We start from the raw sequence: 13,156 nt of genomic DNA, 5'->3' as shown, positions 1-13,156 counted from the left end.
CAGGTAGGTGGCGCGTCGCAGTCCCACTCCACGTGTGGCGCCACGGCCGGGACTGGCTGCGTGCAGAGCTCAGGAGTTCCTGAGCTGGCCGTCACCGAGCACCCGAGTCGGCAAAGTGAACATTAGGCAGGGTCAAAAGCAAGCGGGGTGCGAGACACCCGCGGCTGTGTCACGCCAGTCTGTCTGCTGGGGCACGTCTCCGGGCTGCTCAGGTCTCCGCGGGCGCTTGGCACATAGTGAAGGCTGCCGGCCAGGGCAGACGGGCGGATCGGGGCTTCACATCCCTCTTGCAGGGTGTCCAGACTTGGAAGGTGATGGGCCATGTTGATGTGCAGTGGGAAGCTGCAGGAGGCCAGGAGGGTGCAGAGTGGACAGCATATGACACCCAGGTCTCCCTGCAGGACCAAGTGGCGAATGTGGCAGGGGAGGTGGCCACCAGTGACCAGGGCTGTTGGGGGTGGGCTCAGGCCCATACCACAGGTCCCAGCGCTGCAGGGGCCAGGCGGCCCGGGAGACAGGACTGGCCGGCCTGAGCTGTGTGCGTGGTGCCAGGTCCTGGGCGGCTGGGGCACCCAGGTGTGGGCTGGAAACCTGGGTGTCGAGCAGGACCGGCCCTCGTCCTGCTGCTCCCTGGTCCTCTGGTCACCTTGCACGGCCACAGACCCTGCTGGTTGCTTGGTCCTCACCCCCTCTCTGGCGGCCCCATTTGACTGGCCTTCTGGGGGTCCCAGGCCTTGACGTTTAGGGCCACTTTCCCCAGAGGACTGAGACCTGGAAGAGCCTAGGCAGGTGGGTCTTGCTGGCATCTTGAGCCCTCGAGGGCACTGGTGGGAGCGCGAGTTGGTGCCTGTGGGTGTGGTTCCCTGGGATCAGCGGGCGAGCCACCAGGCTGTGGGCTTGTGTGGCTGCAGGGCTGCGAGTCCAGAGCAGGCCCACCTTGGGGGGCGGTGCAGTGGAGGGGCCGGGCTCAGGCAGGTTCGGGGGACGGGCGATGGATTTATTTTTTCAGTCCTGGGCTCAGGAAGGGAAGCGAAGCCCTGTGGTTCCAGGCCCAGGACCCAGACACTGCCTCCTTTGTGAGTCGGCCGCTCAGCATGCTGTTGTGCTCCTGTGAATGGGGTGGGAGCCTGGCGGGCTGCCGCCTGAGCTGGGGTGTCCTGGCAGCTGAGTCCCCCCCCCACCCCGCCCGGGCAGGCTGCGGAGGCCCAGGAGCAGGCGCCCGTCCCTGGGCCTGTGGTCTCAGGCGGATGTCAGGCATGTGGTCCCTGGGAGCAGGTCCCCGTCGCCGCACCTAAGGGGGTCCAGGCACGTCTGCTTCCAGGTGAAGGCCCCGGAGGTGGGCTGGGGGCCGCCATCTCGCTCTGAGTGGGTTCGGCTGCTCAGAGGAAAGCTGCTGTCCCCTGGGGGCAGCAGGCCCCGGGGGCGTCTCCTGGAGCCAGGTCAGATCCCCGAGCAGCCCAGGGAGGCCTCTGAGGGGGGAGGCGGGGCCACCTGAGAACCCTGTGGCACTCGGGGAGCCAGCAGGGGAAGGAGCGGGTTCCACTCGGTGGCAGTTTGGCTCAGTGGCCTAGTGGAGTGGGGTGGGCCGCGAGGGCACGGGCGGGGCAGCGGGGCAGGGAAGGGGCCCGTGCAGGACACGGGGGTGTGGCTGAAGCCGGGCAGGACTTGGCCTGTGGGGGGGCCCCTGCTCTGGGGTCACAGGTGGAATCCGAGATCCCGCCCCGGGAGCATCAGCACCCAGGAAGCCACCTGGGTTTCTCCTCCTGAGCATTGGGTGCTCTGGCTTGAGCAGCCCCTCCCAAACTCACGCCACCTGCAGCCTGTGGGTGCACCACACTTGGAAACTGGGTCATTACCGGTGTGCTGGGGTCAGGTGGGACACTGAGGAGCCTGGCACGGGGTGCTGATGTGGCGGGGGGCGTGGGGCCATGTGTAGGCCAGGTGTGGGGGGAAGCACAGCCTGGACTGTCCTGCTGGCCTGGTTGGTGGCCTGGACTCTGGCCTCCTAGACGGAGCGTGAAGAGTCCATCCTTCTGAGGAGTGGGCGGGTCTGGGCTGGGAGGAGCCTGGCTCTGGGGGGCTGCATTTCAGTGGCCCTCCCCGGGCCCACGTGCCCAGTCCCGTGGGGTGGCTGGTGTGAGGCTGAGTGGGTCACAGGAGCGAGTGGGTCCCAGGCGTGTGTTGGATTCAGATGCCTTTGTCCCCTTGACCTTGCTTGTGACCCCTTGCTGCCTCTGTCCCCTCTCCCACTGCAGCCACCTCCTTGGCTTGCCCAAACGGAGGGGGCAGGCAGCCCAGTCCAGATTCCCAGGCAGGGCCCTCGGGGAGCAGGAAGCTGAGGCAGGAGGCTGGTGTGCCTCTCGCTCTGCCCAGGCGTGCGCAGCCCCGGCACCCGGCAACCTCCGCCCCCTTGGCTGCTGCCCCCGCCTGAGCGTTCTCCGCCTTTCCAGAACGGCGATGCCGCACTTGACCCCTGTCTGGTCCTGGGCCTGGGCAGGACGCAGCATTCAGGTTTCGGTTTTCAAGACCAAGCGTCTGCACGTTCTGGACGCACTCCACGTCCCTGGGCTCAATCAGCCCCCAAAGTGGCTGAGTTGGTGGACTTTACGTTCTGTGGTTTACCGTCATGGACAGTTTAGAAGAGCGCAGGGGCTGCGGCACAGGGGGGGCTGGCCTGGCCCGGCTCTGCAGGAGGAAACTGCGCAGGTGCTTACAGAGCTGTGAGGACCCCCCCGAACGCTGTCCCGTGCAGGCCCTGGCCCTGGGTCCCCTCCACGCCTGGTGACCAGCTTGTTGCGCTGGGCGGTGGTGAGGGTGACGCTCAGTGTTGCCATACGCACTGTCCCCGAGGGGCATCGCCACGCCTGAGATGCCCCCTGCACCCGGGGCCGGGGCCAGGGTTCTGTCTTGGAGGGGACCATGGTCGGGGTCTGACGCCCGGCCCCGGGGGTGGCTCCCCGTGGTGGGTGCTGAGGTCCTGTCGTCCCGCAGCCCACGCAGGCTCTTGAGGCAAGGCCGCCGTCCTGTCTCCCCGCCAGCGGCTCGCGTCCTCCCCTCGCTGTGCGTTTTTTCTTTGTTTTTTAGTAAAGGTAGGTTCTCACATTTGACAGGTTGTCCTCTAGACTTTTCCACTTTGTGACTTCATTTTTCGGTCCTTAAATAGACCGTTGTCTCTCCCCTAGGATTTGCTGAGGAGAGTTCTCTCCTTCTTAAGTGTCCCTTGGTCCTCTGGGATCCTCTGTCCCTGTACGGGATATTTGTCCACGTGGCCAGCATGAGCCCCACCCTCCGAGCTGTGGCCACTGCCCCACCCACAGCACCGCCCACTGGTGGGCTCCCCTGGCTCCCAGGGGACACTGGGCGTCAGGAGTGGTCATGCACATTCTATTTCCTTTGTCCCACACCAGGGCCAGCGGCAAGCTGCCTGTTGTGCCCAGTGAGCTGGACTGGTCTGCTTGGCAGCACCCCCAGCCCCTGCCCTGACACCATGCGCCTCGACAGCCCCGTGGCTCAGCAGGTTCTGGTACCTCCAGGCTGGGTCAGGGGTCCCCACTGTGTTAACCCTGGCCTGGCCATGATGCCAGGTCCCCACCTGGCCTGGCCATGATGCCAGGGGCCGTGGAGGAGCTTGGGCTGGTCAGGGCTGCAGACGGTGACAGTCCCGTGAGGACTTCCTGCTACTGCCCAAACAGGAAGCTGTTCCCACCTGGGCGCTCGGCGGAGACCATCCTGCTCCCACCCGGCGCTCTCCCTGCGTGGACACGGCCTGAGTCCTGGGATACTGCCGCCTGGCAGGACCGCTCCTGTTCCAGAAGGAAGGCCTCTGCTCAGGGAGGCGCGAGCGCCAGACGGGCTGGGAACCCAGGTGCACCCGAGCCCCGCGCTCCAGGGGGACCTGGGCCTCTGCTGCCACTGGGTCAGAGTAGTTTGCTGGCCCTGACGCGACACTGGCCCTGCAGCCGTGTGACCGACGCTAGGGTTGGAGCTGGGGAGCCCTCCCTGCCAGGCCAGCCCTGCTGCAGGCCTGGGGCTGAGGCCTGCTGCACGTGGGGAATAGCCACCTGCTGCCCCCCGGAGTTTGCGGTTGCCATGGCTTCCTGGTTCTTTTGGGCCAGAGGTGTGGCAGGTGGGCACCCCAGGGCACACGAATCCCTTTGTGCACAGACGTGTGGATTTACACACATCCTTCATGCAGCTCAGAGCACAAGGTGTGGCGGGGCACCAGGCCCATGTGCTGTCACACTGGGCTTCTGCCAACTGCCCGGGCTGGACAGGGAGGAAGCTAAGGTGGCCAGCACCCTGCATCTGAGGTGAAGGTGGCGCCCGACCCAGCAGGTGCCAAACTGGGAGGGCTTCTCTAAGGAGGCCCCCGCCGAGTCTCCATGCAGGTGAGGCCCAGGGGAGGAGGTTTCAGGCCAAGGAGAGACGTGGGCCAGCGTCTGCAGCCGGGGGTCCACCCGCTTCCTGATGGTTGGTTAGGACCTTGGAGAAGTTGGCCCTCCTGCTCTCAGGGCCATTCCTTGCCTTGCCCTTGAGTCGGGGGCTGCTGTGTGGGCCAGCCTGGCTCATCTGGACACGAGGGTCCCTGGCTTTCCTCCTGCCCTGCTCAGGCCAGGGGTCCTTGCTGTGGTGGAGGTGGCCAGAGGTTCTCAGCTGCCAGCTGGGCTGGCCTGGGTGGGTGACAGTTGGCCCTTCCTGGTGGGAGCCAGGTAGGGGTCTGCAGGCTGGACTGTCCACTCTGAGGGCAGGGGCTTCTTGAGAGCAGGTGTGACTGCACCTCCCTCTCTTCCAGGGAGCCCGCCCGTCATGTCCAGGTGAGACAGAGGCGCTCGGTGCTGAACATGCTCAGGAGGCTGGACAAAATCAGGTTCAGAGGTCACAAGAGAGAGGACTTCCTTGACCTAGCCGAGTCTCCAAATGCCTCGGACACCGAGTGTGGAGACGAGCTCCCCCTGAAGATACCGCGGACCTCGCCCCGCGACAGCGAGGAGCTCAGAGACCCTGTGAGTACACCACCCCATGTGTCCTTGCGGTTCCTCCGTGCGGGCTGGGTTGTCCCTGTCCTCAGGTGGCCCAGCAAGGGTGGATATAGGCAGATTCCTGTCCTGCCCTGGTGGCTCGAGACAGAAGCCCGGCCTGATTGTCATCTCGGCTTGCTGCCCCCCCGCCCCCACGGGGCGCACTGGCAGGGCCCGGTCCTGGGTTTCTGTTCGTCACCAAGGTTTGTCCCATGCTGCGTTCCTCTGCCTTCCCTGTGGGCTCCTCTGGGTGGTCGGCACACACCTCGTGCTGAGGGGGTGCTCAGGTTCCACCTGGCCCCTGGGAGCAGCCACATGGGCCAGGCAGGGGCCTTCTGGAAGCTGCTGGCGCCTGGCTGGACTGCCTGGCCATGCCATGCGTGTCACCAACCCCCACTGCTGGCTGGGCCCTCCTCCCCGTGTGTGCTGCCAGTCACACACGCGGAGCCCGTCATCGGGCAGCAGGTAGCCTCTGAGCGCCTCAGCTGGGCCTGTGGCCTGGGCAGGAACAGTGCTGAGTCGTCTGCCCTGCGGAGCCTATGTTTCATGGGGGCGGGGTGAGCGCTCGGGCCCCTTGTCTCCTGGGTCCCTGTGGTGCTCGGGTTGACCGCAGTCCTCCCGTCAGCCCAGAGCCGTCTCCTGCCGGCTGTGGACGCCCCCATGTGCGTGTCAGGTCTGGTGCGTTTTCTCCCAGCCCTGAGCCCGGGTTTCCTTCCAGATGTGCTCGTGATCACCTCGCTCCCGGCTCCCTGCATTATTCATGCTTCATAATAGGGTGGTGCCGGCGCCTTGCTCTGCAGGGGGTTAATAATTTATTGGCACCATCTCCTGGGAGCCTGGCTGCCCGCTCATGCTGCCCATCCTGGGAGGGTGACTCTGCCCCAGCCTTCGGAGGCCGTGATTGGTCCTCTGGGTTTTGGGTGGGGACGGACTGGGCCCTGGCTTGGTGCGTCCCGGGCACAGGGGATGTGGAACAGTAGGGCACGTCCTGACACAGAGCAGTCTTGTCTGGCTGGTGTGTGGGGCCGTGGCCCTAAGTCTGGAGTGGTAGCTTTTGAGCATCTCAGAAACAAGAATCTGTCGCCCCAGTATGTGCTTCTGGGGGCAGGAGTCGGGGACCCCACACGGAGGCTTAAGCTAGGCCAGTTCATCCATCTGTCTGTCCAGCCAGGGCCGCAACAGCTGCCTTGCCCTAAGTGTGGCCTAGGCAGAGGCCAGGACTTCCGGCCCTGCCATTGGGGTGAGTGTGAGGCAGTGTGTCAGAAGAGACAGTGGCCTGGGGTCTCCGGGGCCAGCCACCCTCAGCCACCAGCCAGCTCGAGGCGGTGGGCTGGCACCACCTGTGCCCCTGGCACCATGCAGACAGACCACAGGCACAGTCGTGGGAGACCGTGGTGCCCTGACCAGCGCAGCCACCCCCGTGATGTCTGCCCAGCTCCTCCAGCCCAGGGCCCTCTCCAGAGGTGGTCGGTGCCTGTGGCCAGTGTGCCGCCAGAGGTTCTGAGGTTGGGGCCAGCCTGGGGGCACGTGCAGGGCGGGGGGCCTCTAGCAGTGCTGCTTTGGTGTTGGTGACGGTGGGCTCTGGCCTGGCTGGCGTGGGAACGGTGCCCCTGGACCTTGCTCCAGCCACTGCCGTGCCCTGCTGTGCCAGGTCTCTGTGGCCAAGTGGGGAACGTCTGGTTGGGGGCCTGGACTGTCCGGCTCCGGGACTCCCAGTGAGCAGGCCAGAGGGCTCATGAGCAGGAGCCCTGAGGCCTTGGCTCCAGGTCCTGCCTTCAGGGGGGTTACCTGCTAAGTCCATGACAGGGAGAGGGCCTGTCCCTGGGGTGCGCTGTGGCCCCGTGGGGTGTGGTGGTGGGTGGGTTGGAGGGTCAGCAGATGGTGGCTGGTCCAGGGGTACAGATCTGGTTGGAGAGTAGGATGCAGGACCATGGGGTTCTGGGACCAGGGAGTCCCAGCAGGGGAAGGTCAGTGTTGGAACTGGCCACTCTAGGTTGGTTATTTGAAGAATGTGGGTTCCTGGGGCAGCAAAGAGAGCAAGAGGGACCCTGCCGGGGCATGGGGCTGGTTGGAGGGTGGACTGGTCATAGGAAAACAGGTTGTGGTCTAGGGCAGCTCCGATGTGCCAGCCAGTCTGTGAGGCAGGAAGTGTCCTGGGTGACATGTTGTGGGGGGGCTTGGCACCCTGGGCATGGCTGAGGGAGAGGCTTGGGCAAGGTCAGACTGTGGGCCTGGTGTCCCCTCCTTGGAGCAGGAGGTGCTGGGAGGGACATCCCCACCCTAGATTCAACCCTGAAGGAGAAGCAGGCCCAGAGACCCCAGGGGGACCAGGGCAGGTGGTTTGGCCTCAGTGCCTCAGGGCTTTGGTGGTATTGGGGGTTGAACCCAGGGGATCTCTGCCACTGAGCTGTACCCCCAATCTTTTTTTTTAAATTTGAGATAGGTCTCACCAAGTTGCCCAGGCCCGTCTCAGGTTTGTAAGCCTCCAGCCGCAGCCTCTGGACTGTGGTGTGCGCCGGGCTCGGCAGCACCCTTGATCTGCCGGGCAGCACCGCATTCCGCCTGGGTCTGCCTTGGAGAACACAGGGAGGAGAAGCCCGAGCCGGGCAGCCGGCACCCGCCTGCTGTCAGCCCGCGCTAGTTGTAACTGTTCATGACCATGAAATATTAATTCAGAACCGGCCAGTCCTGGGCTCCCGCGAGGAAGCCTTGTTCCTGAGGTCATAACTCCTAGGGCCTGGCACGGGGCAAGCAGTGGTTGCTCAGCCAGGCCTGGGGCCACCTCGCATTGCCCATCCCAGGAGGTGATGGACGCGCAGGTGCCTTCTGGGTGCCTCAGCCTGAGCGGAGCCCGGCTGCCCTCAGTGGGAGTGCTGGGCGTGGGTGTCCGCATTTCCTCCCAAGGGCTGCTGTGGGCTGCCTCCTGTGGGCTGTGCAGATCGTCCTCATGCCCACCAGGGCCCACCTGCCCTCCCCAGCACTGGTGTCCTCAGGCTCCTCTCTGCTAACCGCCGGACAGAAGTGGGGGCTCCAAGCGGGTTCCCCTCGCGTGGCTTCTGCTAGGAGCCTTGGGCCATCTCGGCATGCAGTTTGGCTCCGTTCATCTTATTTTATACTGATAAAATCAAATGGCAAATGTGGTAACACGTGTAACGTAAAATCTGTCACTTTAATGATGGGTCCGCAGTTCAGTGGCCTCCGTCCCCAAACCTCTCCTCACTCCAAGTGGAAAACTCCACCCATTCACTCCCTCCTGCCCCTGCCCAGTCTGGCTCCCCAGGCCCTTTCTCTCTGTGGCAGGGACATCCATGAAGACTCCACAGTACTGTCCTTCTGTGCTGGACTTTTCCCCTGTGGAGTCCCCAGGGTCCCTCCCTGTCGTAGCAGGTTGGCTCACCTCGCTTCGGCCTGGGGCATCGAGTTCTGTGTGTTCCTACTGGGAGGGAGGTGGGCTGGGCAGGGGTCCTGCGTGAAGGCCCAAGAGGTGGGTGTGCCGGGAAGGTGCAGCGGGCAGGGTGTTGTCCAAGGGAGGCCGGGTGGGGTGGAGATGGGGGGCGGGTCATGCGCGTGGCAGTGCCAGGCCTGCGGGGAAGGTGGGCACTAAAGTCCTTAGAGCTGGGGGGGGATCTGGGGTGGCCCCGCCCGCGAGGCAGAGGGGCAGATGACTTGGACAGTGGGAGATTGAAGAGGGTCCCCACAAGGTCCCAGGCTCCCTCCACACACAGCTGGAGAGCTCTGAGCAGGACCTCACAGCAGCTTCCCCTTCAAAGAATGGCTCCAGGAAACCAGAATAAGGGAGACGCGGCCACCCCCGGCTGTGCCAGGAGCCCCAGTCCCCTGCCACGTCCAGGCTCCTGGCTGCAATCAGGCTTGCTCCTCTGATGTCTGAGAGGGGGGCAGCTGGTGGCCTTTCAGAGGGGTTCAGGCCCCAGCATTTCAGAGTAGCACCCTGGGGTCTTGTCACCCAGTTGGGGACCCTGACCTGCTGGTCATTTCCCGCAAAACCTTTCTTAGTGCCCCTCATGCCCAGCCAAGCTGCTGCCCCTTCTGGACCAAGGCTGCCAAAGTCCACAGGGCTGGGCAGCACCCAAGGCGCAGGCCTTCCTGGTCCCAGGTGCCAGGGATACCCACCGAGGGACGTGGACTGGCATGCTCGTGTGCTGCCGGTCGGCCACGGGGCACACTGCTGGCTTTGGCAGAGGCTGCTGGGAAAGGTAGGTTGGGTGCCCCGCCTGCTCCCCGGGTGGAGCTGCCCCACACCAGCCTACCCTCTGCTCTGTGCCTGGCACGTGGCCACCCCACGCCCTTCGAGGCACGTTGCTTGGCAGGGCGAGTGGGCAGGGGTATGGGGCACCTCCCAGCTTCCTTCTCGCCCCTCAGTCACTTGAGCCTGGCCCTGCCCGGCTGGCGTGCTCAGAACAGGGTGGCGTCACAACCTGGTGTGCTCAGCTGCCCTGAAAACATGGCTTCAGCCGTGGCCCCGCGGAAGCCAGGGGGGCCGCACCTCCCGTCTTCCTGCCGTCAGCCTTGCGGCTGGAGCGACGGTGCTCGTGCACAGGCTGTCGGCAGGGCCGGGGTTGCCGTTCCACACTCTGGGCGGCTCCTTTCTGGGGCTGTCACCCCCATTTGAAAGATAAGAAAGCTGGTGGTTGTCACAGCAGAGCCTGGCTGTCCTGGGCTCAGTGGGGCCTGGGGGCTGGGGGCTCTGAGCCCTGTAGACCCTCTGACCACGCCCTCCTCTTCCTCTGAGGCCTGTCACCTGTCTCCTAGTCACAGGTGGGCACTGATTCTGGGACTGGGACGTTTTCTGGGGGAACAGTCACTTCAAGCGTGATTTGTTCTCCTTCCTTCCTGGGGAGCCCCCAGTCGTAAGGCAGGGGCTAGACTCGGGGACACGGATGTACATGCTGGCTTTGGCCCTGATTGCCACTGACTGTCCCCACCTCCTTCCTCTCCCCTGGATGGGCAGGGCATGTGGGCCACTGGGCTTGAGCAGGTTGGCCCGTGGCTCTGCCTCCCGCTGCCTCTCCAGGCTTGGTATCCTTGCTGTGGACAGGGGTCCCATGGGGTGCAGGCCCAGGCCACGGCTTCTTGGGACTCCAGCCTTGCCTTGTCACAAAAGGAAGGACCCTTCTTTCTCTGCGTTGCTGGAGCAAACGCCAGGGGGAGCCATCCCCTTGGTGGGTGGGTTGTTTCCTGTCCTGAGTGCATCGCTGCCCGGGGTCCTTGGTTCTCCATCTGGTGCTCTGTGCTGGATCGTTCACAACCACTCCCCGGTATCTACAAGTCTTCCGGGAAGGGCCCTCTGTGCCTCTGCCCGTTCCTGGGACAGCCGTGGCACGGCTTGCCTAGGTCACCTGCTGCGGGGCCTCCAGACAATGGGGAGCATCGAACAGACCTTCCAGGCCCCGCGTGGCACGCACTCCTTCTGGGTGCCCGCACTCCTGTGGCGTGCAGGTTTCTTCAACAGAAAGAGCAAGTGAAACATTGAAAACGTGGGCGGCCAGGGGAGGGGCAGTCAGAGCAGAAGGCCGCGGGGCGGGAGCTGGGCAGGCTGGGGCTGGCCGCAGAGCCTGGCTTGCTGGATCGCATTTCAGTTCAACATTTATCACCACCTTGTCCTTGAGACAGGCCTTGCGGTGCCATACTGGGGGCAGGGTGGTGAAGTGTGACTCCAAGAGAAGGGGGGGACCTTCCAGGAGGTGCATAGATGTTCGGGGAAAGGGAGATGGGGACCAGCCAGAGTCAGGTCAGGTGGCCTGGAGTTGCCCAGGGTGCCTTGGGATGAGCAGGTCGCATGTGGCCCAGCGTTTGTTTTGGGGATTAAAAAGGGCGTTTTTTGTTTGTTTGGGTTTTTTGGTAATAAAAAAATGTCTCAGACGCCCAGCGCACTTGAACCAAAGGGGAGTGTGTGTGAACCCCACGTGCCCTTCATGCACAGTGGTCCTGGTCTCCTGGTCACTGCCTGCCCTCACCCTCTGGATGATTCTGGATTGAATGCCAGGCATTTGGTCCTCTGCCCGTCTCTGTGGCGTGGTGAGCTGGTCTAAACACTGAGGGCCGAGCACAGCCATGGCAGCATCCCCGCCTGGGACAGTGGGCGCTGCACTCGGCTGCTGCCCACCTGGGTCTCCGTGCCTGGTCCAGGCTTTGCGATTTGTCTGGGGCTAGCTGTGTGGAGCGCCTGGGGATGGGCGTCCCAGGGTTCTGAGTGGACACCTGGCTGACCTCACCCCTGCCTTGTGAGTCCCGTGGCTCCGCCCGGGACAGACCGAGGTGAGCCACACAGTCGTGGGGCGCAGGGATTTCCCTGTCCTCAGGGTCCTCTGAGAGCGTCTGTCCTGTGGACAGTGTTTCGGGGTGTGCCCCCTCTTCCTGCCTGTGGCCTCCCAGCAGGTGACAGATGTGTGCAGGGTGGACCTGCTCTCCTGGCCACGCTCTTCCAGCACATGCTGTGTTAACCATTGCCCAGCCCTGGAGGAGGTCTGGGGACCAGGAGGGGAAGGCAGCTCTGCTGTCCTTGGCCAGGCACTCGGGTCAGCAGCAGGATGCATCTGTGGAGTGACCATGTGAGTGCCCGTGTGGACAGGCCTGGCTAGTGGGTGGGCCTCTTGTTTTCCCTGGGAAAGGCGCAGGGTGCAGAGCAGCTGCTGGCTCTGGGCTCGTGGCCGTGGGCAGCGGTGGCCGTGGCTGCAGCCTGCCCCGGCTGCCGGGACAGGACAGTGGTCACATCAGTCCTCACGGAGCTGGCAGGGTGAGGCCCTGGTGTGGACTTTGCTCTCACTTGTCCCCCACAGGCCTGGTCCTGCCTGAGAGCCCTTCTCTCCAGCTTGCTCTGTATGGTATGGACATGGCCTTGGCTCAGCGCCCACTGTGAGGGCAACGCTGGACACTGGGCACTTGGCTTAGATTCTGGTGTCTTGTCTTAAGGTTGAGCTCCTGTGAGCTCCGGGGTGTCCACGTGGTGGGATGCTGAGGCATGCTGGTGAGCACCTTATGGTGCAGGGCCCATCTCCTGGCCTCATGGACTGGGCGCTGTGGGGCCCTAGGGGCCACCGTGCCACCTTGTGCCCAGGAAGCTGCGCTCCCGTCCCTCGCAGAGCTGCCGCTGCTCTCCCGAGGCCTTGGGCCCACGGAGTGGACTGGCGGGGTGAGGGCTTCTGTCCAGGGTCCTCTGAGCTCTGCCTGTCTCTCTTCCAGGCTGGTCCGGGGACCCTCATCATGGCCTCAGGGGCCCAGGACTGCAACCGGACAGAGTCTGACCGGCTGAACGAGATCAAGGGCCACCTGGAGATCGCCTTATTGGAAAAGCACTTCCTCCGTGAGTACCAGGCGCCCCGGGAGGGCACAGGCCACTCTGGGCTGGGCCGAGCTGGGGCATGGTCCTGCGGCTGCGGGCCAGGCGCTCTGCCATGGACATGGGACTGGGCCAGGCACGGCCCACATGGCTTTTGGGGCCTGGAAGTCCCCGCACGGCCCTTTGCCTCTGAGCCTGCGTCTTTGCCGGCTGCTTCTCTGGGCCTGGTCCTCGTCACCTTTGCTCAGTGTGAGGGGTAAGAGAGGATCCTGTGGGGAAGGACCAGAATGTTCCATGAGGACCTGGACCCTTCCAGTCAGTCTGGCACGGGCGTCTCCCACCACTCAGAGCTTGTCTGGTATTTTGTAGGAATCGGGTTTTGTGTTCTGGGGCTGGGGTTGTGGCTCAGTGAGAGGCACTGGGTTCCGTCCTCAGCACCACTTAAAAAATAGATGAATAAAATAGAGGTATCATGTTCATCTGTAACTAAAAAAAATACTTCTTTAAAAAAAGGTTTGTGTTCCATTAGTCACAGGTCAGGGAGGGGGTGCAGTGGATTCCCGGTCCTTGGCCTCCCGCACAGCCCCGACTTGCTGGGGCCTGGCCTCTGAGACTAGAGGTTGTTCTGGAGGGGCCTGGGGGGCCTGGCAGGGAAGAATCCCTGGCTGCTCACTTTGGATCCTCTCTCCTCTCCTCCGTGTCCTCTGGGTGTTACGGGGAGGGCAGGAGGCAGGGAGAGCTCGAGTTGCCCTCCTGCGGGGTGGAGTCCCTGACCAGTAAGGGCCTCGAGCAGGCAGACCAGCCCTGAGCCCACGCAGGAGCCCATGCCCGTGACCCTGCG

General features: G+C 64.1%; 1 protein-coding gene across 1 annotated transcript in view; it reads left to right on the top strand.

Moving 5' to 3' along the window:
- The window catches only part of Gramd4 (GRAM domain containing 4), a 78,706-nt gene that overhangs the window by 26,488 nt on the left and 39,062 nt on the right, over nucleotides 1–13,156 (top strand). Inside the window, exons 2-3 of the mRNA XM_027954632.2 lie at nucleotides 4,793–5,003; nucleotides 12,219–12,339. Coding sequence (XP_027810433.1) covers nucleotides 4,793–5,003; nucleotides 12,219–12,339 — 332 coding nt within the window. The remainder of the gene's footprint in view (nucleotides 1–4,792; nucleotides 5,004–12,218; nucleotides 12,340–13,156) is intronic.

Source organism: Marmota flaviventris, chromosome 3 (genome assembly GCF_047511675.1).
Source record: "Marmota flaviventris isolate mMarFla1 chromosome 3, mMarFla1.hap1, whole genome shotgun sequence".
Classification (NCBI taxonomy): Eukaryota; Metazoa; Chordata; class Mammalia; order Rodentia; family Sciuridae; genus Marmota; species Marmota flaviventris.
This window is presented reverse-complemented; position numbering and strand designations above follow the sequence as displayed.